The 27,652-nt window shown below is 40.5% G+C and overlaps 1 protein-coding gene across 1 annotated transcript in view; it reads left to right on the top strand.

Moving 5' to 3' along the window:
- The window catches only part of ds (dachsous cadherin-related 1), a 471,629-nt gene that overhangs the window by 366,251 nt on the left and 77,726 nt on the right, over positions 1–27,652 (top strand). Inside the window, exons 5-6 of the mRNA XM_083125066.1 lie at positions 5,394–5,569; positions 7,934–8,762. Coding sequence (XP_082981192.1) covers positions 5,394–5,569; positions 7,934–8,762 — 1,005 coding nt within the window. The remainder of the gene's footprint in view (positions 1–5,393; positions 5,570–7,933; positions 8,763–27,652) is intronic.

Here is a 27,652-nt window from a genome sequence, read left to right as displayed (position 1 = left end):
CTTCAAATTTACAGGAGAAAGTACTTACGCAAATCATTTTCTGTAGCGTTGTTGGTATTCGGGAATGTAGTTTTGATCCATTTTAATGCGAATGCATGTGGTTTTCTACGAAAATATATTTCCGACGCGCTATTGCTGCTGCCACCATTTGCTTTCTGCACGAGAGCACAATACGTGCTATTGCTGCTGCTACAACATGACGTGTCGAGGATGCGTCGTGAAGTTGTTGCCGGGTGTGGAAGATGCCGTGGAATTTGTAATTCCTATGTTGTCCGTATATGCTAAATTGAACGAAAGGAGTGCTAATGGAACCTAACCTAACAGGCCTAACCTAACCTAGTAGACATACCTCGTCCCCGTGATGGTTCGTGGGGCTATCGTATGTAAGAAATAGACATTATTTTCGTTAGAAATTCATTATTTCACCTAAAGAAATGTTCTGCAACGCAGAATAGTACGTTATCAATGTAAAAAATTGCGAAATAAATCATTGATAGGTGTCTCCGGTATAGTAAAGTAGGACCCAATACCGTAGTTAGTTGTCTGAATGTTTGACAATGGTTCTACATCAGCATGCAATGTTATCCATTGTGTAGTGCTTTTTATGCAGTACGTTCCGAGAAAGTCCCCCCTCGTCTCTCGTCTTCAAGTGAAATTTCTTTTCCCTGTTGTGGGAATCGAACATACGACAGACCTGTGGTTTTACTTCAGATTCGGTGCCTTAATGAATTACTCCGAACTTACCAAAGCACCGATTTTGAAGTAAAACCACAGGTCTGTCGTATGTTCGATTCCCACAACAGGGAAAAGAAATTTCACCTGAAGACGAGAGAAGAGGGACTTTCTCGAAACGTACTGCATAAAAAGCTCTAGACAATGGATAATGTCCAATTAATATTGCATGCTAGGGTACAAATATGCAGAACAGTATTACCGTCAAACGGGGCAACTCGTACAGATTTTGGCACATTCTAATGTGCTCTGCAAAATCCGTGGCGCGTAACAACACGAAAATTATACGCGAGGAACACTTCGTTCTTTATAAATGTGCTGAAGGAATACCAAAGAAATTAAAAAATAATAGGGGGGCAAATACGTCAGCATTTTCTCTGCTTACGTTTCTAGCAGGTCAAAATTACCCCCATGAAGAGGTAAGATCGTCACGCAAAATGGTATGAATTGCAAAATATATCCTCTTGTCGTACTAGTGACGTTTGTGTGTATTTTATTCTTATTTTATTGTATTTTTTTTATTTGCTTTTAAACATTGAAATCTTACAACGTGTTTGAAAACAAAACAAGTTCAGCACATGTATCATAAAGAAACAAAGAGCAAGGTGTTTCTCTACAAAACATAACTCCGTTTGTTTCACCAGCATGTGACTCCTACCGACATCTATCGGTCTGATGACGAAGTTATCCCCGTTTGACGGTATATGGATACGAGACTTGTTTCTTTATACTAAAAGGCAAGATATTTTGATAATAAATTCCATAGGAAAGCATTTGCAGCTAAGAGATTTGAACAGTTGTATTATACATAATCTATATTCAGCTTCTAATATTATTATAATAATTCCCGGGTTCGATATCCGGTGGAGGCACATAGTTGTTCGGATCCCACTTTAAACTGTAGGTCCAGTCCCAGTTAGCTTTACTGTGCATAAAGTGGACTTAAAACACCAACGCAACCAATCAATCAATCTTATAATAATTACATAAATATTACATTTGGGTGTAGCTCGCGTGCAAGACGGAAAGAATCGTTTAGATGTTTCTTGCGGGACAGGAAGAATGATCAAGATCAAGTTCATATTGTCTGCGATAATAAATGGAAACCTTCAGTTGATTCAGCTGAGAAACTTCGGGTTTAGAAAAGCCATGTTATCTACCAACTGCTTAGCTTTGATGGTGGCACAAGCAGTAAAAAATAAGGAAAGTCAAGTCTGCAACTTTTTAAAACAGATGAAATAAATCATACTTTAAACCGGCGGCCAGAGCCCGAAGTTCATCAGTGTCTTGGGTCCTGAACTTTCTCAAATATACGAAAAACGCTTGCTGAAATTTGCAGCAATCATCGAATACCTTCAGTTGTAGTAAACTCGATGCAACTCCATATTGTTTATGACAAGTTAGATTGGTTTGATAACATGATGGGATCTTTAGTTCCAAAACATCTGAGGTGGCAACATTTGGGCCTCACAGCCAAAGTGTCCAGTCCTTCAATCATTTGGATAAAACGTGAAACAAAGTCAGTGAAATGCATCAAAGATGTTTCACTTCTTGCGGTTGCGGTCGCCATTAAAGCTTCCTCTCTTCCCGTGCTGACATCTGACGGCCGGTTCGAAGCTGAGAGACAAGATTTCAGGAGTGACACTATATCTTCTAACAAGAAAGAGAAAAATAAAAAGATGTGCCTCGGAGGTAGAATTCCCGGTAAATCAATGGACAGCGTCACCTGGTGTGTGAACAAGTCATTCCATCTTTGTCCGAGGAAGGACAGTTTTATGGCTTTTGCATTCGTGTTGCACCGGTGCGAACTGCCTGTGAGGATAGTGTTTGGGATTTCCTGGCATCTCCTGATTACCGAAATGTCCACAATCAATCTCCATGTAACTTACTCTGCTCTGAAGCTCTTCTTGCAAGATGTAGATATATAGGACGTGCCAACTAGTGGTGGTCATTACACTGTGAGTTTTGACGTCACAGTTCCGTCAATTGGAGAATCTTAGATGATCGTGAGCATCGTCGATGGAACTGTGCATCCTTTTAGGCTAAAAAAGATGGAACGTATCCTGTTGTGCATTTCAAGAGGTGAACTAAAATCAACCAACTGCTTTCTCGACTGATGTTAGTCGATTTTCCGAATAATAAATAGTCGAATCATCCAAAAAAAAAAAAACAATCCAACTAATATTAGTGTAAAAATTGTCCAATCAATTTTTAGACTAATATTAATCGAAGAATCAGCCGACCACCCTTCTAATATTAGTAGAAGAATAATCCAATTAGTCGAAGAATAAATCAACAATTAGTCGAAGAATAATCCACCAATTAGTCGAAGAAGTATCCAACAATTAGTCAAAGAATCATCGGACCACTTTTCGATTAATATTAGTTCAAGAATCAGCGAAATACTTTTCCAATTAGTCGAAGATTCAGCCACCTCCGTGGTGACGTTGTTATCACAGCGCGCCTGGTAGCCAAGGGTCCTGGGTTCGAATTCCGGCTTAGGGTGGGTGTCCTTACTGAATGTCCCATCATCAATTTCATCATGTCACTCATCCTCATCGTTGCGATTAGCCAAAGTGGAAGAAAAGTGACGGTAATTAACAAAACAAATCAAAAATTAGGAAGAATCAACCAACCAATTTCCAACAATATTATTTGAATAATTATCCAACCAATGTTTCGACTAATATTAGTGGAATAATCATCATACCACCCTTCAAATTAATATTAATTGAAGAACCATCCATCCACTTTCCAACTAACATCAGCTGAAGAATCACCCAACTTTTCAACTATTAGTCGAAGAATCAACCAACCACCTTTCCAATCATCCACTTTTTCAACTAATGTTAGTTGAACAAACATCCAATCTCTTTTCCAACTAATATTAGTTGATGAATCATCCAACCACTTATTCAACTAATATTAGTTGAACAATCATCCAACCACTTCAACTAATATTAGTTGATGAATCATCCAACCACTTCTTCAACTAATATTAGTTGATGAATCATCCAACCATTTCTTCAACTAATATTAGTTGATGAATCATCCAACTACTTTTTCAACTAATATTGGTTGAAGAATCATGCAACCACTTTTTCAACTAATATTAGTTGAAGAATTATGCAACCACTTTTTCAACTAATATTAGTTGAAGAATCATGCAACCACTTTTTCAACTAATATTAGTCGAATAATACGCCAACCACTGTTTCGACAAATGTTAGTCGAATGAGCAGTCGGCTACATTTTCACCGACGATCTTCCTGTGAAACCGACTAAGGTTTGTGCCGAAGGCCTAATGTTCCGGAAGATATTAGTGCATGGAGAAGCAGATAGCTGGAAGTAAAGGATCGCTTTGTACGTTAAGTCCTCGTCCGCCGAACGTTGCCGAAACTTTTCCTTCCACCATCCCCGTCGGATGGCCGATTGGAAATGGCGTCCTCACTCCAGCAGAGATCAATGAAGATCGATTCGTTCCAGACAAAGGGATTAATTAATGAGCCTCGCGGTTTTGGAGGACAATGAACCGCGCAACAACGCATCCTCCAAGAATGCAACGACTCAATATGGGCACGCGGAGGGGGCGAGAGGGAGCTGCCGTCCCACCGGCAATGGATTGCTGGAGAGAGACCTTCGCGTCACATTTCACGTGCGGGTTCGGATCGGAGAGGTTTTGGATGCGTTTGGAGTGTGTGTCGTCATTGGGGATAAGTTTAAACGGCGAACCCATTCCTTACGTCTATGATTAAGCGATCCATTTGACGTACCTTCACCAACAGGTCTGATACCAACAAGTAGGGCAAGGATTTCAACGACCGAAACTATCACCACTTTCCATAAATATGGAATAAAATATGAAGAATATGCCCTAGTATAATAGTTATTATTTCTGTCCCTTTCTACTTAAGTTTTTCGTCAAAGTATAAGTGCGAGACACGGCGGTCTGGTCTGTAGGGCGCCTGACTGCCACGTGGGAGACCCAGGTTCGATTCCCGAGCCGGAATTTGTCCGACCTTATTCCTCTATAAAGGTTGTGGTTCACCCAGCCTGAAATAAATACATATCTGGAGGTAAAAGAGGCCGTGGCGTGGTGCTGATCACATCACCTCCAGAAATGGCTAGATCGATAATGTGTGGGTCCCTACCCCCCACATCCCCCTATATGCGCCTTTATGGCATGGGTAACTTTGTGTACCTACCAAAGTTTGAATCCATTTTATGCACAGATTGGCTAATTGGGACCTTTACTTACAGTTTAAAGTGGGATCCGAACCACTATGTACTTGCACCGAGTATCGAACCCAGGATTCCTTGATTATAAGGCGACGACGTTGCCACTGCGCCGTATGAAAGTTAATTTACTTTGCTTTTTTACCTCTTGGGTTGTTCACTCTTAACAAAAATAAATATGCAAGGTAACGATAATACTATCTTGTCTTAAAATAAAAGTCCTACGTAATCTAGGAAGTCCCTCTTCTAAAGAAATGAGTCATCTGTCCCTCACCCCATGAGAAATATTTATAATACGATGCAGATCTGGTTTCGACTAAGATGTGCATATCCACTTCATTAAGGTGCAAAATTTGCCATTTTATTTCATTTGTAGTCAGTGTTGTATGTTTGTTTACATTAAGGTTTAACCTTTTTTATTGTAGGCAACGGCGTGGTCCGCTACTCAATCTACTCCGGAGATCCCAACGGCTACTTCACCATAGATCCAGTTTCTGGTACCATAAGAACAGACTCTCCTCTGGATCACGAAAACCACCAGTTCGTCCTCCTCAACGTCCAGGCGATGAGCGGTGAACCTCCTTCGTACGGACACAGCCAGGTAAGGAAACGTGTCATTGTATTCCAAGTGTCGTAGAAGACGAAAAGTAGTGAACGAGACACGTTTTGTCTCTTTCGGAAGACCTCTTGTCATTGGGTTATTCTAATGTTTAAAGAAAAGCTGTGGATCAGCAATTAATTCCAGTGACACGTATGTTCAGAACTGATATTGAAACTTGTTTTCTAGCCGCCATTTTAGATTGCCGCAATAGTTTTGACCTATGTGTTCTAATTTCAAATGTGGATATTCAAAAATAGATTTTTTAAAGATTTAAATGGTCTTTCTCTCTGTTCCTAGTTTCTCTCAGAGATTAATAGTTTCCATGTCATTCCAGAATGAATTAGAATGTTATTTATTCATAGTTTCTCATATTTAAATGTACCAAACATCTTGGGCATATTTTTATGATTACTGCGTGGTACCAGGTAAGGTAGAATTTCGCGACGTCGCATATCTCGAATGAAAATTGTTATTCCAAGGCATTTCCAAGCCTTACAGTGGAGAAAACTTGGAGAAGTTGTGTAATTTGAGGAGAAAATTGTGAAATTTCCCGGCTGCTCCGGATCCCAAAAGTCGACAAATCATTTCCAGTATCGGGAACTCCCCTAATGTTTCGGTCACCACCCACTAGATCAGCGTCCAACGTCTCTCCAAACTTCTGACCACTTCAGACCCTTACTGAGAAGTGCACAGGACGTTAAAGAACAATTTGCCAAATATTACATTTTCCGCCAGCTGTACAACTCACTTTTGCTTGTTGCCGTACGCGGCAGGTACTCTGTGGCTCGCGGATATAACAACCTTGAGATCTTCTAAACTACAGACTATTACAACCGTCTCCGTGGTGGATCAGAAACTTCTAAATTCCAGCACCGGAGCAGGACAAAAAGAAGATTTGAGAATCCTCCAAGTGTGAGCCAGTTGAGAGCTGTGATCTTTTTGTTCCCTCAGATAAAAGAGAAACTCATGGGATTCCTTTGAGCACCAAGAAGACTGTCTTCCCTCCGGTCTATATATTTGCATACACTCCTCATAAACTTCACGCCTGGACGATTAGAGGCTTTTCTAATGGATTCCTGTGACAGGTAAGTTGACTGAACACCTTCCATACAGCAATCGAGGGGATGGTCCTGTTTTTTACCTTCGCTTAAAGAGGTAAAAGGAGGGGGGCGGTTCTGTAACGTTGGCAAATCGAACATGAAAGGCAGAAACATCTTTTTTTAATGAGAAAGGGAGGAAAAAAGATGGAATTTCTGTTCGCTGGGTGGACGATTGCACCAAAGCAGTGTCATTGCTGGAAGGTTGATCTTCTGTGATAATATTTTCCTTCAGCCACCTTCCGCTTCGATCTGCCAATGGCCATTGTTCGTTTGCTTTCAATTTCTCGTTGTTTTCTTAGCGTTTTGAGTCCTTGCCGGATAGCACACCTGTGGCTCCTTCACTTTCATTGTCATAACCTTTCAATTAATTGGTGTTTTTTTTTTTACCTGGTGTGACTGCAGTAATATGGAACCTGTGTTACAGTCAAATGTGAAATTGTTGCTATTGTTGAGCATAGAGAACGTCGTCTGTGGTGGTCTCATATATATTCGTGTTGGGATCCTCTTGCTGACGTACACGAGTCCTATTAGGATACTTCCTCCCTAACAAATTGTTCAAATTGTCTTCGGCCGAGTTCATTGGATTGTCGGCCAGCGATCTCTCCACCACCGAAAGTTCCAGGTTAAAGTCCTGACCTTGAGAGAGAGGTCCTTTCATCAGTTCCTTCTCCATATGAATTTCCCTATGAGGAAATAGTGCGTGTAATAGGGCTAAACCCACATAAGGAACATCATGTCAGATAGATGACACTGATTAAGAAGTTGATACGTGCAATGACAGCAAGGTTGGATCAGCTTCCCCATGGGGCAATTTATGTGGAGAAGTTCATGGGGAAGTCATTACCTGTAATAATAAAATAAAAATGTAAATTCACATTATCCATGTAGTGATTCTTCTGCCTCTCTTTTTTGTTCTTCCTAGATGCTGCTTTTCGATCAAACCCCCATTCTCGATATTTCTTCCTCAATTCCATGGTACAGCAATAGTTTGATGGCCAGACCCTGCCAAAACGAGTTTTTAACCATTCATGCAATCACATCACAACTGTTTTGTAGCTTTCCAAAGAGGGGTCTGCTATCATTCCTATCCAGTAACTTTGGAATTGTTCCCATGATGCATTAGTGTACATAGAGGAAACATAATCTATCCGTAGCTTGTAATGTTTTATAATAATTGGGCCTTTCTGATTTGTGGTTCTTATCAATCATCCTCTCGACATGCGAAGTAGCGTTTACTTAATGTGCCTCTGTCCTTGTCTTCCAGGTCAACATAGCCATCTATGACGTCAACGACAATGCTCCAGAGTTTGACTCCGTCACCGTCAAGATATCAGTCCCAGAGAACCTAGAACTCGGGACCCTGATATACGCTGCCCACGCCAGGGATCTGGACAGCGACGACAACGGAATCGTCCGGTACAAGCTGGCCGTCAACCCGGACGGTATGTTCCAGATCGACCCTCGCCAGGGGCACCTCACCCTCCTGCGACATCTGGACTACGAGGCGAAGCAGAAGTACACCATCATCATCGGCGCGTACGACCGCGGGAACCCTCCGCTGTCGTCGAACCTGACCCTCCACGTGGAGGTGCAGGACGTCAACGACAACTTGCCGACGTTCGAGAAGCCCGAGTACCAGGTGAACATCCTCGAGTCCCTCCCCGTCAACTCGCAGGTCGTCCAGGTGACGGCGGTGGATCTGGATACCGGGAACAACGCGCGGCTCACGTACAGGATCAAAGACGACGATCACGACGGCATCTTCGGGATATTCCCGAACAGCGGCTCGATCTACCTCAAGGAGAGTCTTGATCGAGAACTCACTGATCGTTACGTCCTGGGCGTCGTTGCTACCGACAATGGTACTCCCTCGGGCTCCGCAACTACCACCGTCGTCATACTTGTGATGGACGCCAACGACAATGATCCTCAGTTCGAGAAGAAACTCTACGAGTTCACCGTCGAGGAGAATCTTGAAAGTGGTTCTTTGGTTGGCACCCTGTGCGCGGCCGACAGGGACCTGGATAACAATGCGTCGCTGAGGTACAGCCTGATTCCCAGCAATAGCAGTTTTCAAGTGAACCCCGTCACTGGTGAGTATTTCAAGTTTTGTATCTTCACTATACTATAATACTTCCAAAACCCTAATCAGAGTTGTTGTAGAATCTATTGTCCTTGTCCATAGTCCTTATACATTATGAAAAACGTAAAAATTATATAGGTAACGTAATCGAAAGGAGCTACAGTTGGAACATTTATCGAGGGTAGGATTCGACCGAGCAGTTTCTCAGCGCATCACAAATTCTTCGGCAGATTTTTCAAAAGCTTTTTTATAGTTGCAGTTTTCGTCTGACAGACCTACGGTTTCAAAATTACCCATGCAGGAGAAATCGAAAGGGTTTGTTCCAACTGTTGCTGTACGATGGATCCTCTGTACAGTCACGGACACTTCTAGGTTGTAACGACTCTACTGAAAGTCAATGGTATAGTTACCACCCAGAAGTGTCCAAGACTGCACTAATTTAACATTCCCAGACAGTTCTGTGACTTCGTTCTGATTTCGTTCGTTAAAATTTTTCGCCATTATAAATAAACCTCCCTATTCCCTCTGTGATTGCTTTGCATTAATTTCATTGACTCACCAAATTACACACTTCGCTACTCCTAACAAATCCCGAAAAGAGATAATTGTCACGGTCTATAGATAGGGACTTCTTTTCTCCGACCGAACAGATTGGACTGTGATGAAAATTAGCGAGTTTTTTCCAAGCTGGATTTCTTCCAAACTGATCACACACGCGCAAAAATAACTCCTTGGCCATTCAGCTCTTTTACATAGAACCTAGGCGAGAGTCCAACCTTCCACATCAAGACAACCAATTATCTTATGTTGGTGTAAGACGAAAGTGCAAATCTTAATCGCAGGACACTTTTCGTCGAAGTGGAATCCACCTGATAATTGTCGCAATTTTCGTCTACATTGTTTCTTTTTTCTCCTGTGGTGGAGGTTATGTGAGTAAATGGCTTGGTGTTTTTTGTTGTAAACCGCCTTCGGCATTTTGGATTTCTTAGACATCTGCGCAAGAAGTGACGCTTGGAGTAAAACTTGCAAATATCCACGACAAAAAAATATTGCGAATGGCGAGGAACCAAGATCAACGTGTTCGTCATGAAGCAGTGAGTGGTTTGTGCACGCAATATTTTGACGAGAAGAAATTTCGGAAGGACCAGTCGCGAAATTGCTTGTTGAACTAATTAGTGCCTTCTTCCACGTCGGGCTTCGGTGACAGAAAAGGAGGGAGATGGTCTAGTACCGTTTGGATAGAAACTATTTTACGTGAAATCTCTCGTTTTAAAAGGGGACCTTGATAATCTCGTTTGTTCGATTTGTGTAGAAATTCTCGTCGAGCAGTTAGGAGAGCAGATCTTCGTGTAGCTCGTCCATGTTTTTATGTTAGAAAAATAAGCTTTACGAGCCTCTTACATGTATACATCATTCAAAGAATAGCACCAAGTTTTCTGCGGGTACTCTAGGGTGATTCATTTTTCACTTTTCTAATTTTCGTGGCAACATTTTGCAACGTGCCACCACTCGTAACTCCAGGGTATGGAGATCCGAATTGGCAACACACCGCTCCTTGCTCCGGCTGGTCAGTTGGGAGCACCAGTTCTCACCCAGGGATCGGGATTAAGACGATCCACCCTTCCTCCAGGAAGAAAACCACCGAATTGCGACAGTCAATAAAGTTCCAAATACTTTATAATTAAAATGTCCAAAATCTTTAATCACAAATCGCGCGCGGACATACTGATTCGCACAAGTTAAAATTATATTTTGTTGGGTCATGCACGCTCGCAGGCAGTGATAAGCAATTTATTTAACACGAGAGTCCGCGCACCGCCTTCACAGTTAATAGCAAGACCTCAACTGCTACCTCAAGCCCGATTAGCAGCATAACAGATTGTTCTAACTTACAATACAAACTCATAACATAAAATAACACAAGAAAAACTGATAATTTATATAACACATCATTGTTAATTAGCGATAGTAAGCTAAAGTTCAGGTTGGCAACAATTAAAAATGCCAACGTAAAGTTTTTACATCGCCAAGAACACGAAGCGTGGTTCCCCCACTCCTAACATAAACAGCCAATAGGAATACGATATTTTATTGAAAACGAGGGAGAAATACTTTGCTATAATATTACAATGTTAAACTATATAGAAATAACTAAACTGATTTTATCAAATAAATCATATTTGCCCTTGCACATAAAAGTGATTAAATAAAGATTTAGTTTATAACGAAGATAAATTACTTCAATCTTGTACATTGTTGAACAAAAATCGATATTAAGAAGATATGTATTTAACTTGTGCTTGAAAAACAATGAAAACGTTGCATATATTATTTGGGATAATCATTAGCCTGTAAATTCTGAATAAATGTTGCTAAAATACGCGGATAATATTATAACATATAAAAAACGTAAATATATACATGAATTATAAAAAACAATTAAGTATAAATAATTTAATCCAAGTTCTTAACTTGAAAGTATACGAATAAGATTAATGCCAATATACAACTGAAATCTGCCTAACATGGCGGTCGTTGCAATTTCAAACACATCTTCGTCTAACTGATTGACTCTTCTTTGCGCAGGATACCCTGAAAACCTAGCAAAGTCTCCCTGATAGCATAGTGCTAACGCCTTTGCCTTGTGATCAAGGGATCCCGGGTTCGATACCGGATTTGCTCCATTTTAAACTGTAGACCTAGTCCCAATGCCTGTCTGTGCATAAAGGGGACTTCAAAACTCAAATGAACCTTCTTGGCAAGGGTCAATGACAGCGTCCTTTTCCGCCTAGTCAAAGATGGACAGGTAGACCCTCACCGAAAACTATTGCGGGAATGGCGTAACCACTGTGGGGTTAGCTGTGGGTCTGTGAGGATACAGAAATTGTAAATATTTTACAATCCAAAATTCTTAAACCAGCGCCATTGTAAGATGGGGTACGGGAGCGTGCGTGGAACTTGGGGAAATGGGAAAAGTTAGAGAAGAATTAGAATACAAAAATGATTACAAAACTAATAAAGATGCGAGCAAGAAGTTTATAAAAGCATAATGTACACGCTATAATAAGTGGAGCGAATGTGTGTGGCACGTTTGCATTAGTAAACAGATTTTTAAATTTTTTTTTGAAAATGTGACGCAAGAATTTATTTTATGTCAGTAGTAATAATGGATAAGGATCGGGAATAAGTAGACCTATATCGAGCAAAAGATAAGTGAATTGACTCAGTTCAGACTGGGGAGATGGGCACAATTAGAAGATAGCATAGAATGTCCCACATGTGAGGAAGATTAAATTGTAGCTTCTCTCCAGTGCAAAGAAACCAGGAACGCAAAACAAAAGTATGTTGGATACACTAATTACTCTAAACATAAAAGGATAATGACAGTTCGTTGAGGGAGGGATTGACGGGAGAAGAAGACGATATAAGGAATCTTAGAGCGTTGTTGCATTATGTATGTACGTATAAATTGCGTAAATATGTTGAGAGTGAACATGAATGAAAAAGGGTTTGCTAAAACTACTGGCACCACACCAAAGGTTAAAAAAATTAGTAATAAACCAAAATTTTAAGGAAGAGAAAGGGAAAATGTAGCGGTGGAACGAAGAGGGCAAGACAGAAATATTATAAGATACAAGCTGTAAAAGCTGTAGTCTATTCTATGTTCTGCTACTGACGACGCCGATCAGCTCTAAACATGTATTTTCGTGCACAGCCACATGACAATTGGGACATCGTAATTTGATTCACTCCTCTAGAGAAGGCATCCAACTAAATACCGTATCTACATTTGTCTCCCGAGATACGAAGGAATGGGGCGGTCTGTTTGGCAACCAGGAGTTCGCGTAGCAAAAAGAACTGGTTCCGAGCACGCAAGACAAGGCAGAGGCTGTCCCATGGCGTGAATTCCCTCTGACGGAAATTCTTCGAATTACTCTCCGTGCTCCAGGTGTAACTTCTGCGGCGAGGGGATGGATTGTGTGTTAATTTGAGCTTCGGAACACACACACACGCGCGTCACATATGAGCTGTTTCTTTTGTGGAAGGCAGCGGAAGGACCCTGGAATTAAAGTATGCTTCAAGTACACTCTATGAAAAGATAGGACAATTAGTAGTAGGTGTAAGCGGGATTCAACTCGTTGAAATACACTCGAAGATAGTATTTTGAGTGTGAGGTATTTTGTTCGTTAACCATAGAAACGGAGATAGGTGCACATACTGACGAGACGTGTTACGTAAATTTCTCGAGCTGAAAGGATGTCCTTCCACAGACACGCTCACAATGTAATCATCCCCACTATGATTTTCGTAATCTTTTCAATATTTTCAGTATCTTGATTATTCGACTTGTTTGATATTTGTCTATATTTTGTGTATTTATTTATTAAAAATCGCAGTTGGGCGTTTGTTGTTTTAAGTTCACTTTATACTCAGATAGGCTTAACGAGAACTGGGCCTACAGTTTAAAGTGGGATATCACATCCATTGTTCAGGTGCTAAAAATCAGAAAAATATTTTTTTTATGTGCTCAAAATATGGAAAATATTTACATTTTATGTACTTAAACATGGAAAATATGCATTTTTATGTGCTAAAAATGTTGACAATTTCTGCTTAAAACATCTCTACTCGCCAGATGAAATTAACATGTTTTGGTGAATAATTGTGAATTAATACACCACGACTGTCATCATTAAATTGTCCATCAGAAAGGACTGACGATTGTCCCGTAACAGTGCCTTATACTGCGAAAATGTTCGTTCCACGTCACACGAAGTCAAATGATATTTCACTCGCACTTAAATATCCAATATTTTCTTCCTGTTCACCGTCCAATACATTTGAAATGTTACACATTTTAAAAGCCAGAATTTTTTGCCATGACATACTGGAATTTTCTGCGAAGCAATTGTGCCTTTGGTCCATTAAGTTTATTGAGCTTGTTCTACACCCCCCACGAACTTCTTTAATTGCTTCTGACAAAGGAATGTCATTTGTTTCTAGTTTCTTGATCGTATTACATAGGAGACTGAAATCTTTCTATATGAAATTTTATGTGGAATCTCTGAGACAAAACATGCATTTATGAGCGAATATTAAGAAATATGTATTTACATTAAAAAAAATTAGAAAATATGTGTTTTTATGTGAAATACAATTTGGTAAGGCTCCAGTTACCATGATCGGAATTCGTAACTCACTCACGAGGTCATATCTACTCGCAGAAAAAATATTTATTTACCTAAAAATCCGAGCCCTGGTTAGCACTACACCATCGAAGAGGTCTTCCGTAGTTTGCTACTTGAGGTTATGAGGTATTTTGAAACTTTGATAGATTCGCGCAAGTATTCACCATTTCTGTTTTTTGCTATTTTGTTGACCTCCATGGCGGAGGCTTAGCACGTTAGTTACGAAGCCAGGGGTCCCGGGTTCGATTCATTTGATTTACTTTCTTTTGCATTTCTGCCACTCTTGGCTAATGGCGAAGATGAGGATGAGTACTGCTATGGGGAAGTGAATGAATTGGGCAATCACAAACACGCGTGGACAGAACACAACACAAGTCTTGTAGAGGAATAAACTGGCCATGGGCCTCGTTAGTTTGCAATGCAGTCCAGGGTGTAGTACGTGGAATTGAGGTTTACATTTGGGTGCATTGAGAAAGAGTAACACTTGCACCCCGGTCCAGGGTTCGATTCTGTGCCTCGGCATCGGTTTTCTTCATCACTCATCCTCACTTTCGCAATTTGCCAAAAGTGTTAGAAAAGTGAAGTAAATAAACCAAACGGAATCAAAGTTTTTACTAATATATGGAAGATGCAGTTACAAATGAAAATTGTCTGTGTGATACTTACGGTCTGAATATTTAATGTTTCATTACTCTTTACCTTTATTTTCCACCCAGTTAGCTCTCAGCGCTAGACATTAAAAATTATATTTAGAGGCAATCATTAATTATATGATATGTAGGGACAATGGGAAATACATATTACACATTCAAACATGACTTTAATATCCATAAGATTTTAAAGAAGAAGAACCAACTAACCAGGATAAAATGGTACATAGTTCCTACAACTATAATTCGAAGTTAGATATACCTGAGCATGTTAAGTGGTTGACTTCTGGACTCGCCACAGAAATTCCCAGGTTCAAATCCCGATCTGAACATAGGTGTTATTGGTGAACGGTCCTTCACCAATTTCATCATATCACCAATCATCTTTGTCATCGTGGTTTGTCAAAAGTGGCACAAATGCAACACTAAATAACAAAAATACTCGTATAAGTACAAGATACAGGTGGTGATTTTGTATGTCAGTAATGGATTTTTTGTCCTTTTGCTACATTACATATTATTTTAAACTTCTAGTGAATTTGGTGGTTAAATGTATGTCATTCGGTACTTGGGGAATAGAGAAACCGTGAATATAAGAGAACAACAATGCATGATTCAGTTGGAGTGCATCTTTGCGGTTTGCATGTGGCCGGCCGTTCCCTTGCACACGAGGTGCAAGGTCCCTGCGTGCATCATGGGTCCTGGATGCGCACGAAAGGTGAACAACCCTGGTGTTGTGTGAGAAAGCATTCCTGCTTTTAATTTCGTCAGGAAAAGTCTCTGGACCCACAGCTAATGCCTTGGTTGGCTGCTTCTTCGGTTACCTGAATCCTGCGTGTTCCGTGAATGACACCCAAGTCCCTGAAGACATCTTTGTTTTACATCGCGTGATCCTACAGCTCCAAGGAGGAAAGAAAAGTTGCTAAAAATTTTATGACTCCTAATGTATAAATACCTTTTTCCTATCAAGATTCTGTCTGGGTGTCTGTGTAAAACTTTTCGTGTAGAGTTGTGGCTGAACATTTAGAACTTAGCTGTCAGCTATGTACAACTCTAAAGTTCCAGTATTTGACGATTTCCCTCCACGTTTCTCACAGCTGACTCCATCTAAATCACCGTCCAGTTAAATCTTTTGACGGTTGTATCTATGATGTAGTGGTTATCTTTCGTTTATGCTAAGCCAGTTGTTCTCTGTTCGAATCTCGATTGAGACTGCGTCTATCAATTTGATCCTCTCAACATTAATCCTCAACATAAACACTTAAAGAAGAGAGAAAATAAAATGAAACCCTTCATACAAATTAGAGGGGATACAGTAAGTCGATCAGTTTCAAACTTTTACTTGTGTAAATGTTGACGTATTCACTCCTCTTTACATATTACCTCTTCTCCTGTCTTCAGGTGTATTATATTTTCTCTTCTATTTGCCGTGTTTGGTTTTGAACTTAGTAACTTTGTATTCCCATCCAAAAGCTAGCTACTACTTTACCCATCCACGACATGTGGAGAAAAGTAGATAAAAGACGATGCACACCGATAAATTTAGGGTTGAATAGTGTGTGCTGTTTCGTGCTTAAACTTCACATTGCAGAAAAGTAGATAAAAGACGATGCACACCGATTAATTTAAATTGAATAGTGTATGCTGTTCCGTGCTTAAACTTTACAGTGGAGAAAAGTAGATAAAAGACGATGCACACCGGTTAATTTAAATTGAATAGTGTATGCTGTTCCGTGCTTAAACTTTACAATGGAGAAAATTAGATAAGAGACGATGCACACCGATTAATTTAAATTGAATAGTGTATGCTGTTTCGTGCTTAAACTTTTCAGTGGAGAAAAGTAGATAAAATACGATGCACACCGGTTAATTTAAATTGAATAGTGTATGCTGTTTCGTGCTTCAACTTTACAGTGGCACTGCAGTGGTTTGATGAAGGCTTGAAATATTCCTAATAACTTTAGTGCGTAGCCAAATTGTTAGCGCTCCCGCCTTTGTTACAAGCTGTCCCGAGTTCGATTCCCGGTAGGAACATCCAAAATTTCGGCCTTGACCTAGAATCGTGAGAATATTTGAAAAGAAGAAGTAGCAGCCTCCGGTATCGAAAGCCAGAAAACAGCGGCGATGGGGCTCGATACGCTGACCACGCGCCATCCTGGCCCATGAATCTGATAACTTTAGAGGCTTTCCACAAAGCCACAATCTTAGTTGTAAGATGCAAAATAGAATTTTCAAAATCAACTTTAAGTTCGTACTTATCATTAACGACTGATGAAAAAATCATTATCGACAATGTCAAAACAGCATCGTAATAATTACCGGTAACTAGAATGTGCTCTCGAAGTTGACAGCTAATACTGACTGTACACAACATACTCCTCATCCTCACTTTGCGCTTGTGTGGCTGGTCGAGGCCTATTTATGCTTCGGACTCCCCCACTCACTCTTTTTTCTTTAACCTTTTGTGATGATGTCATATACACGCTGATGTTGTGTCTTCAGAGAACAGCCGCCATTGCTTGCTGTTTGGGGTGTCCTGTTTGCAAGTCTTTGTTAGCATCGTCAACGGCTGTGTTTGCTCGCCGCGACTGCCTTCTTATTGACTTTTAAGAAAGCGTTTTGAATCTTCCTGTCCTACTGAAGACGGGGCTTTTCTGTTGGTGACGGCAGGGTCTTTACCAAAGGTATGTACAGATTTTTCCTCCCTTGAACATATCATCCAGGGGAGGAAACGTGTAACCCTCTTGCAGGAGCCACTGTTGCCAAACCCGACATGAATTTGCCAGACTGCTCTTCTTGAAGTCTTCAGGTATGAGTCGTGTAGGGAATTGGCCTCACTGTGGAAGCTATTTAGATACCTAACATCGTACTAATACATCTTTATCAAGACATTTACAGGTTTCCGTATAATTAATCACTATTCCAGGTTCTTTAATGCACAGTCGAATAGCAAGATTTGAACATACCTTCCATAACCCGACTAACGACAATGGCTATTTTTGCATTCAGTATGCCCAATAACATCGCAAAACGTTTATGTAGTACGTGTCACAAGCAGGATGACACATTTCTCGAGAATGGGAAGCGCACAGTGGTTCGGATCTCACTTTAAGCTTTAGGTCTATTCCCAATTATCCTCTCGGAAGGTGGACTTAAAAGTCAAACATTCTTCTAGAAGCTCTGGATTCTGCTCAGGCTGGGGTCTGGTGTGCGGTACATCAAGCTGCTAACAGTCACTAAAACTAATTTGCTAAGATCTCCTACTACTTATGCATTATTAGAACAAAGCGGAATTGTATAGGTTGTTGTTAGGTTAGGAGCGCTAGGTTTAGAGTTCTTAGAAATTAGTTTTAGCGTCTGTTAGCAGCTGGATATGCCCCCGCAGCAGACTCGTTCAAGCTGCAAAAATGGATCTGAAGGAGTGACATCTACTTTCCATGAACAACAGTAGGGTATAATTTAACCCCATTTTCCTAGGGCTTAGCACCCCTTAAAGCGGATTTCTTAAGCTGCGACCTTTCCAGTAGGTACTATCTCAGGACCAAGAAGTCCTTGCGACAGGGGGTGGAGTCCTTGGAGTGATTCAGTATGAATCAATTACTTCCAGGACAAAAGACTCATCTCTGCCGCTTTTTTCTTGGCCAACGTGTTTGACTGTTCGATACATTTCAAGCATAACCGAAGTAATTTCCTAGTGAGTGATGTAAAAATCTTCAGTGTTGACACGTTGCTAAATTACTGTAGGGGAATTTTTTTCATGGGAGCAAACAGTAAAGGGAAATCATTAATATTTTATTTGAGTTTTTTGACAGAAATCTTGTGCATGAGCTTTTTCTCTTGCCTTTTTACATGACATCGAATGTGCTGCCATCTATCAACGAGATTTGAAGTTGGCGACACTGGTGTTTGGATGGATGGGAAATACATACAGAACGGAAATGAAAGGCAAACAAGAGCACCGAGAAAGGGGGGGATGGGCTTTTTCTCTGTCTTTGGCGAGCCTTAAGGGGGGAGAGGGAGACTGACATGTCAAATACCAGTGACAAGGTACAAGAAAATGAAATGGAGGGACATGAACGAGCAAAGACAAAGGAGGTACAGAGAGGACACTGCCGACCGGACTTCAAAAGCGAGGATTGTTGACAGGGCCCCAAAGACAAGGTAAAAGAGAGTGCATAGGTCTTCCCAGGGACTTGGCAGAACAGGTGTGGTCTTTCGGAGTTAAATTCTTGTCCTTTTTGTCGTCTCGTTGGTTCAGGATCAATAGCGAGGAGGCTTTTCCAACATGTTCGGGAAATGTTGCGCGAGGAGGAGGATTTGGGAAAATATTTCGCGAGGGGACAAACATTACAGGAATGTTCGTGCTATCTGCCAAGTCATGCTGCTTCTTTCTGAAGTTTTCATGTCTCCCAAGGGACAGAAAAGTTACTATTATTACGCTATGTTAAGCCTAATTTACATTGGTCTAGTAAACGTGCGAGGAAATGTTTCTTAATTCCATTCAAACCCGGTGGAGCCGCATTGCTCAGTGGTTCGGATCCCACTTTAAACTGTAGTTCCAGTCCCGGTTAGCCTATATGTGCATAAGTGGACTTAAAACAACAATTAAAACAAACAAACAATTCCATTCAAATTCCCCTTTAGTACACGATATCAACGTCAATTCAGTGTTGACAGAACCAGAAAAAATAATATCGTTAAAGGTTCAAAATTTCTTCTTACTCTTAGAAAATTGAAATTACAATTATGAAACTCTCTTAACTATTATTATTATTAGCAGTAGTACTATTTCTCAGAACTATTAGCATCAATTGAATGGATGAAAATGAAGAGGTAATAATGAAAGTACAGCAAACTGTGCGCTTTGTGATAAATATACGAAATATGAAAATTTTCACAAAGTAGTTTTCTATTGCTGACTTATTACAATAATTGCAAAAGTTAGATGATATTTGGAAGATGTAAGTATTGTTTCCAAGATGACTTTTAAATTTTTATTTCGGTCCGTTTGAGGGCGATAAATTGCGCTGCGAAAGAAAGAAAAGTGCATTCCACACTTCAATCAGCTTAACTTTGAAATTTTAACTTTCTTGAAATTTCATTCAATCTTTGAGTTTTTATGGAGCATTTAATTTCCCGTGCCTAAATTTTCCCCAGAATTTCCCTGCACTAAGGGAAATTTCCCTCCCTTCTTATGGCAACACTGCTACAATAACCCCATAAGTATTAATTCTACTTTCTACTATCCTGAATTTACTAGCGCTAAGTGTATTGTATGTGAAAACGGGGCATGTAAATAGGTCTTATCATGCCGATAATTGTTTAACCTCATTTAGGATGAACATTGAGATTCGGATTTCACTTAAACTGTAGGTCCCGATTAGCCTTAGTGTGCATAAAGTGGACTTAAAACAAAAACTTAATCAATCTCTCATTTAGGATGAGATCGGAGTTTGAACTTGATACAGTCTCACGATCCTGAAATCCATTCCTATAATACTTCCCAGTAGTGTATACAATGATTTCAAAACTTTTTTTTGTCGAAGTTTGTTTTTAACTCCACTTTATGCACAGCTAGGTTAGCCGGAACTGTAACTACGTAAACTTTGATTCGTTTCTGCCCTCTTGGTCCAGCTTTTCCGATTTTCTCTTTGATTGATTGATTGATTTGTATTATTTTACTTCGCTTTTTGTGCCACTTTTGGCTAATTTGCGAAGATGGGGATGAGTGATGACATGATGAAATTGATGAATGAACACTTACAAACATCCATGCTCAGGCCGGGATTCGAACCCGGAACCCATTTCTTCAATTTTGATTTTGATTTTTGATTTGATTTATTTTATTTTACTTCGCGTTTTGTGCCTCTTGGCTAATTTGCGAAGATGGGGATGAGTGATGAAATGATGAAATTGATGAATGGACATTCACAAACAACCAAACCCGACCGGGATTCGAACCCGGGACCCTTGGCGTCGCAGCGCGATGTGCTAACCACTCGGCCACTGGGTCGGGCTCTTCAATTTTGAAATAAAAAATGTATATTTGTAAGATGATTTAACGTTTGGGACTAAAAATATTCCTTTCTGAGAGAAATTTTCTGTTTTGGCCAATTTTTACTTTAAAGAATCTATCGTTTTCAATTTTGTTGTTAATTTCCCTCCTTTTGCGCCTCCAAAAATCCCTTTCTTGCGGAATTTTAAATATCCGCTCCAAAGAATTTCCCTTCACCCTTCACATTAGCATTCCATGCGCTAAATTTCCCACACATGACCAAACATTTTCCCTTTCTCCTCCTGAAAAATTCCTTTCGTCGATGTGAAAAATCCCACAGTTGACTAAAAATTTCCCTTTTCTAGCTGAAAAATCCCTTTGGTCGACAAAATTTCCCACCATGCAAAAAAGAAGTACACCGGTGCAGCCAAAAGCACGCCGTCGGTCTCACCGCTCCTGACCTCCCCGTGCAGCATCCCTGACGCGAGATCTGTCTCCGGGGGGATAGAGCTTTTGTGTTGGCGGTGCGGGACAGCTCCACCGTCGCAGTTCATTAATCAGCCTTGTGTCTTGCCACCTCAATACCCCGACCGAAAGGAGTGATTGCCATTAGCATACCCTCTCCTCTTTCCCCCCCGCGCACAGCCTCTTGGGCCGAGGAAACCGCCCCGGGGCCCCGCAACGAACAGGCGCGTTCATCTTCGCAGCATCGCCAAGAGTCCGGGCAAATCTCCTTTTTGCTTTTCCCCAGTGACGCCGAGCAGTGTTGCCAACCTCGTCGTGAAGTCACCAAACTTCTTTTACTCTTCCAATTTCCTTCTCTGTCACACTGTGCCCATTTTCCCACCCCTGATATTATCTCTTATCTTCCTCTGCCGTTCCTCCCCCCAACCAATCTTCTCCTACATTTCCCTTCTTCACTCTCTCGCTCCTATCTTTCCTTTACCTTCATTTGTTCTTCGCTTTCTATCTTTCTCCGTCACACACACAGAAACACATTTCTCCCTCTCTCTCTTGCACGCTATCCTCTTCCTCATTTCATTTTCTTATCACACATACCCTTTCCTCTATCTTTTTCTCCCTCCTTCGACTCTCTCTCCCATTTCACACCCTGTCTTCCATGTTGTAGTAAGGTGGCTGCTCACCGGGAATTCCTTGAATTCCGGGAATTATGCGTGAATTCTACTTTAATTTTTCTCCGCAGACGTGAAAAATTACACCTTTTTCTAATACAAAACCTATTCACATTTTATGTAAATAAAAATTATTTTCGTAAAATTTTCTTGATCGCTTCGCTCGCAATTCCTGCTTGTCTTAGTCAAGTTTATAAACATAGCTAGGGGGCGGCGGGAGTCGGCCCTGGGCGCCGAACTATCTAAATGAAAAATGTTGTGGAATTGATTGATTGATTTGTGGTTTTAAGTCCACTTTATGCACAGAAAGGCTAATGGGGACTGGACCTACAGTTTGAAGTGGGATCCGAACTACTGTGCCGTGTGGAGAAAAAAATAATTGAAATCGTTTGTTCGAACACAAATGCTTTAGCACCAACTTCTACCCCCCTTTTTGCATAGTTTACGAGGATAATAACGTCTTTGATACTACTAATTATAATAATAACAACAACAACAATGTTGGTCCCGGCGGGTTCGAATCCTGGCTTGGGCATGGATGTTTGTGACTGTCCATTCATCAATTTCATCATATCACTCATCCCCATCTTCGCAAATTAGCCAAACGTGGCATAAGAAGCGAAGTAAAATGAAAGAAATCAATAATAATAATAATGTTATAATAATATTATTATTAACACTATTATTATTAGTAGTAGTATTAGTACGTTTATCCTGGCACTTTCTCCCCGCCCGCCCAGACAGAAATTCGTGGTTGCGCCTCTGATTGTAAATAGAAACTCAGCACCTTAAATTAAATATTTTAATTATATTACGTATACCGTTTAATTGAATTATAATTTTTGGATGTTGGAATCACGTAGACCCTTTATATTATTAAGATGTTTGTGTGTGGATGTTGAGAGGCGGTAAAACGTAAGGTTGAAATAGAGAAAACATCTACTTGAATTTTTGGAAAGTTCGCGTTGAAAACCGGGAATTATACTTGAATTTTATCATGGTCCTAGAGTAGCCACCCTGTGTACACCCTGAACTGCATTTTCCAGACCAGCAAGGTTCTGACGTGTGGATTCAGTACCCTTAGTGGTGTGTCCTGTGCATTTGTGTTTATGATTGTTCCTTCATCCATTTCCTACGATGCCAGGGATCACGGGTACGAATCCTGGCCTGGGTGTTCTTTGTGAGTGTCCCACTCATCCTCATCTTCGCCATTAGCCACAAGTGGCAGAAGAACAAAGTATTATAAACCCAATGAATCGATCTTCCAATTTATTTTTCTGTCGCACTCTCCATCCCTGTCTGTACTTGTACCTCTTCTCTCTCTCTCTCTCTCTCTCTCTCTCTCTCTCTCTCTCTCTCTCTCTCTCTCTCTCTCTGCTTTTCCTTCCCCTCAATCGCCCCCTCCTCTTCCTCATCCCTTTACTTTGCTTTTATTTCTCCATATCTTCCTGCCTTTTACACCCTCTTTTCACGTAGTACACCCTGAATTGCAGTTGACAGACTAACGAGGCTCTGGCATCTGAACCCACAGCCAGTATAATGCCTCAATGTGTCTTGTGTTGGGTCCTGTCCGGTGATTGCCCCTTTATTCATTTAATCTTATCACATTTCATCCTCATCTTCGCTATTAGGCAAAATACTGTTGGCATCCCCCCCCAAATTTCCACAACCATCATTTTGGCTCGAAATGTACCCTTACACCCCCTAAATTTGGACCTACACCCCAAAATGAAAATTTCTTGATAAACACTTGTTACGAATCCAGAGATCTTAGGTTCAAACCGTGGTTAGAACATGGAATTATCATTGTGTTCATAGCATTCATCCTCATCGTCACCATTAACCCGAGAGGTAGAAAAAGGCGCATATCTTTCACACACTGCTTCTTCACAGACCGTATGCATTGGAAGATATGGACAGAGCTTGGGACGAAATAAAACGTAAAAATTCGAAACGTGTTCAAGAAGTGTCCTTTCGTCATCATTTTTCTGACAGCATCTCAATATTTTCGGGCACTTGAACTCGACGCGAGCTTGCAACCCTGCGTCCGGGTCAATTAATCAGAAAGGGCTAGGCCCTTCTGCTCGGCGCGCCACCCTTGACTCCACGAACAATGCCATATTAATTCAGGTGATTAGGAACGGCCCAGCCCGACCCACGACGTCGGGCAAATGGACGCGGCGGAAGGATACGAAACCGGGACATTCACGTGTGCATCCGCATTCTGAGGATTCCGTCATACACTTCTCGCCATTTTTCTTGCAGTTCGTCAAGCGCTAGGGTTAGTCCAATCCCGCGTTTTTTCCCCCCAAAACAACCGCAACATCTCCCTGCCAAGTTTTTCGCGACACTTATATGTTTTTTTCCCACAGAGGTCTTGTCTATTTTAGTCATTTTGGTTGTTTAGGAGTGGACGAGAAAAATCTAGTCCCAGTCTCTCGTTTTAGACTCTTCTTCAGTTTTGAAATCTTTCATCCTTGAAGTTGACTTGTTCAAGCCCCTTTCTTCATTCCAAATATATATATTCTCCCTTTTTCCTCCTGCCCACTTCGTATGTTCTTTTTTCTCTTCATCTTTCTTCCGTTGATTGTTTCCCATGTCCCAAAATTCACGAAAGTTTGACGGTTTATATTATGTTATTCTTTGTTCTGTTTCTCCTACCTTCTCCTATTATCGTCATTTCTCTATAACTTTCACAACTGCTTTCTACATTTCTTTTCCTTGTCTTCATATTTACGAAAGTTGGACTGCGTAACTGCTTTACATTATGTTTTTCTCACTTTGTTGTGTTTCTCAGCTTCTCCATAATGTTTCTACCTTCTATTATCATCATTTTCTTGAAACGTTCACAATTTACATATAGATTTGTTTGAGACTCCATTCTGGACTTACCCACATGTTTATTTCTTGACTGTTTTTATCATTCCTTTTCTGTTTGTGGTCTACCATCATGCATGTTCTTCGATCTTCAATTTTCACACATTTCGTGTATTACTCTGTCTGTCCATTTATTCTTCAACATTCTTCTGTAGCACTTCTAGCCCATGCTTCCATTCCACACAGTACTGTGATCCAGACGAATGCCTGTAGGAATCTATGTTCCTGGAGATTAATATTTCTTTATTTTGGTATTTTCCACTACTATCCTACTTATCTCTTCCCTGCATCTTCCATTATTCGTTATTTCGTTATTGTACTCCCAAGATAGCAAAACTTCATCTTGGTAAAATGTTAATAATGTGTGCGAATGTGTGGTTACAATCCGTCACTGATTGCATTTTGTAAACACCGAGTGCTTTGCTCCTTGCGCGTTACGAGGTTCGCTCTTTGTTTACAAAACCGAACATTTCCGAGAGGTGGCGCTGGAATCGAACAGGATGGATACAATCAGTACACAGTCTCCAATGACTTTTCTTACTGTATTATTAGCATTTTACCAACTAGGACGACATTTACAAACAATGAAGTCAGTGGCGGCTTGTAATCACACATTCACAATCGTGTACTTTCATCTGTGTCAGTTTGCGCTATTACTTATGAGACACCCTGCATATATATATATATAATGTAAGTATGTATGTCTGTCTTTCGTATCCCAAGCGGTTACCCATGCCATATTTAACTGAGATTACAACAGAGCCGAAGGCATGCGCTCACGTACAAAACGGTTTCGCACCGTTTCTTGAAAATGACGGTCAGACTGTTGATTTTAACGCTTGATTCTAAATTTTACGTTAACTTTCAACAGCATAGTAGTCTTAACTCGTCTCCGTCGACACTGGCCCCTGTTTTTGTCGTCACAGAACACACTTTCGAACGTCGAGACATGATCGATACAGGACATGCAACAGAGAAAAAGGAAGACTTGGAGAAAAAAAATAATGAGATGAAATTTCACTACATTCCCGAACATCAGCAAATTGATGCACGCGGGGTATTTGTGAGTTGTTGATTGGCATGGAGCCTCCATTTTCTTTTTCTCCCACTCTTGCAGCAGGCGGACGGAGATACCGAAAACCTGAATGATCACACAAGTCCCCAGAGGAGCGTTTATTTTCTTTCTGATAATTACCTTAATTCTCCAGGGAAAGCACCGTTATTCCGTGTTCGTTGACGGCAATTATGTCCGGTAAAGGACTATGATTACGCTATTCGGGACGGTGTATAAAAGAGGAAAAAATTGTGATCCTTCCTTGCATCGAAATAACTAAGCCACGTTGCTTCCTATCTTTTATTATGTAGTCGCTTGGTTTGCGATTCACGTGGGGAGACTTGAGAAAAAAGAAAATTGGAAATTTTGGAATGCGGTGGTTGGCAACAGTGGTGGAGTAGCTCGATAGAAATATTCTTCTAAGCGGGGAAAAGTCTGGGCTGTTTTTAACAAAAGTGTGAAAAATGGGATTTTTTTCAATTTCCACCGTGATTGTATGCACACCACCACCTTGCAAACATTTTTACATAGGTGATGATTTCTTTTAGTTTCTCCTTTCTTTCAGGAGATAAACTAGAGGAGAATTTGGAATCTTGGACAAAGTACCCCTGGCTATTTTAAATAAAAGATCTTGTGTCGTAACAATCTACAATTGTCATTTGAATAGAAATTCAAGTATTGTACGTGATTTAGTTAATAATAGAAGGTATTTTTACATAATGTTTTGTGTATTTTAACTTTCTGATTTACTTTTGGTTTCTGTGTCCCGCCCGTGACACCAGAGAACAATTAATTTCTCCTTCAACTGCTGTATTTCTCCTTCAACTCCACTCTCTGTAATTTATTTTTCGTTCTTTGAAAATTCGCTGAAATTAAAATTCTCATTACGTATAGAGGAAGTGTATTATTTGTCCCACCCATTACAAAAAATTGTTCACTTATTGCTATATATATATCTTGGAAAGTATGCTAAGGGTAGTTATGTTTAATCAACAGTGTTTAGTTTCATAATTCATTGTACAGAGACTGTATGAAAAATGTTGCTTAACTCGTAAGCAACAGACAAATGTAGTCTATACGTTCCACCCGTGACAATGGAAGGCCCTTTAAGTTTGTCTGTTTTTTTTTTCTAATCGTCATAGTTTTCGTTAACCTATGGAAGTAGAAAAGAGACGTGACATAACCTAAATAGACTGGAGACTGAAGCGTTAATGTAAAATTAGGGATTTTTTTGTTAAGAAATGGGGAATTCTTACTTGGGGATATTTTTACGAAAATGGGTTACAGCGACTGGTTGAGATTCGACCAACAGAGAGCCTGGCGTTAAAGAGGCTGCCATGTGATACAAGGACCGAGCTGTGCTTCATTACATCAAAGGCCTTACTTAGATCACATAACTTACAGCCAATGGGTAATTATCCGCAAGTATAAGATACACTCTTGCGTTGACGGAATCTGGATCGAGCGCAAATTAAATGAAATTACATGCACGATGATGCAAGAACACATCCCACTTTGTTCGTGGCTAAGTCTCTTTTTTTTTCTTGCTGTTTTTCTTTACGCTCCTTCCGTTCTTACCGCAGATGCTATCACATGCGTGCTCCCTTCTTCCGTCACGATCTCGTCCTCCCTCGGTCGCCTTCTAATTGTCCCTTCTCGTTCCCGAACCAACTACTGGAATAGCTTTTATCCTGAATCAGGAGATTATCCTGTTTCTCCCTCTCCCTCGCCGCGCCCGGCCTCTTATTTTTGATCTCGAAGTGCCCAGGGTGAATGAACCTTAGTGTTTCCTTCCTCCAGCTTGGATGCTAGCCATTGTCTTCTTTATTCCTCAAGAAAATAACCAAAACGCTGGTTTATTCCTTTCTCGCTCTTATTCCTGTGCTGAAAATTGCATTTGCGGTTGATACTGTTTGCAATTGTTCCTTTGTCGTTGTTATTCAGCTGGTGAAGATTGCTCTTGCGCTTGATTCTGTTTGCAATATTTCCTTTGTCGTTGTTA

The sequence above is a fragment of the Lepisma saccharinum genome, chromosome 7, assembly GCF_977018435.1.
Source record: "Lepisma saccharinum chromosome 7, izLepSacc3.1, whole genome shotgun sequence".
NCBI classification, from domain to species: Eukaryota; Metazoa; Arthropoda; class Insecta; order Zygentoma; family Lepismatidae; genus Lepisma; species Lepisma saccharinum.
The sequence above is the reverse complement of the archived record's forward strand: the minus strand, read 5'-3'. Positions and strand labels throughout refer to the sequence as shown.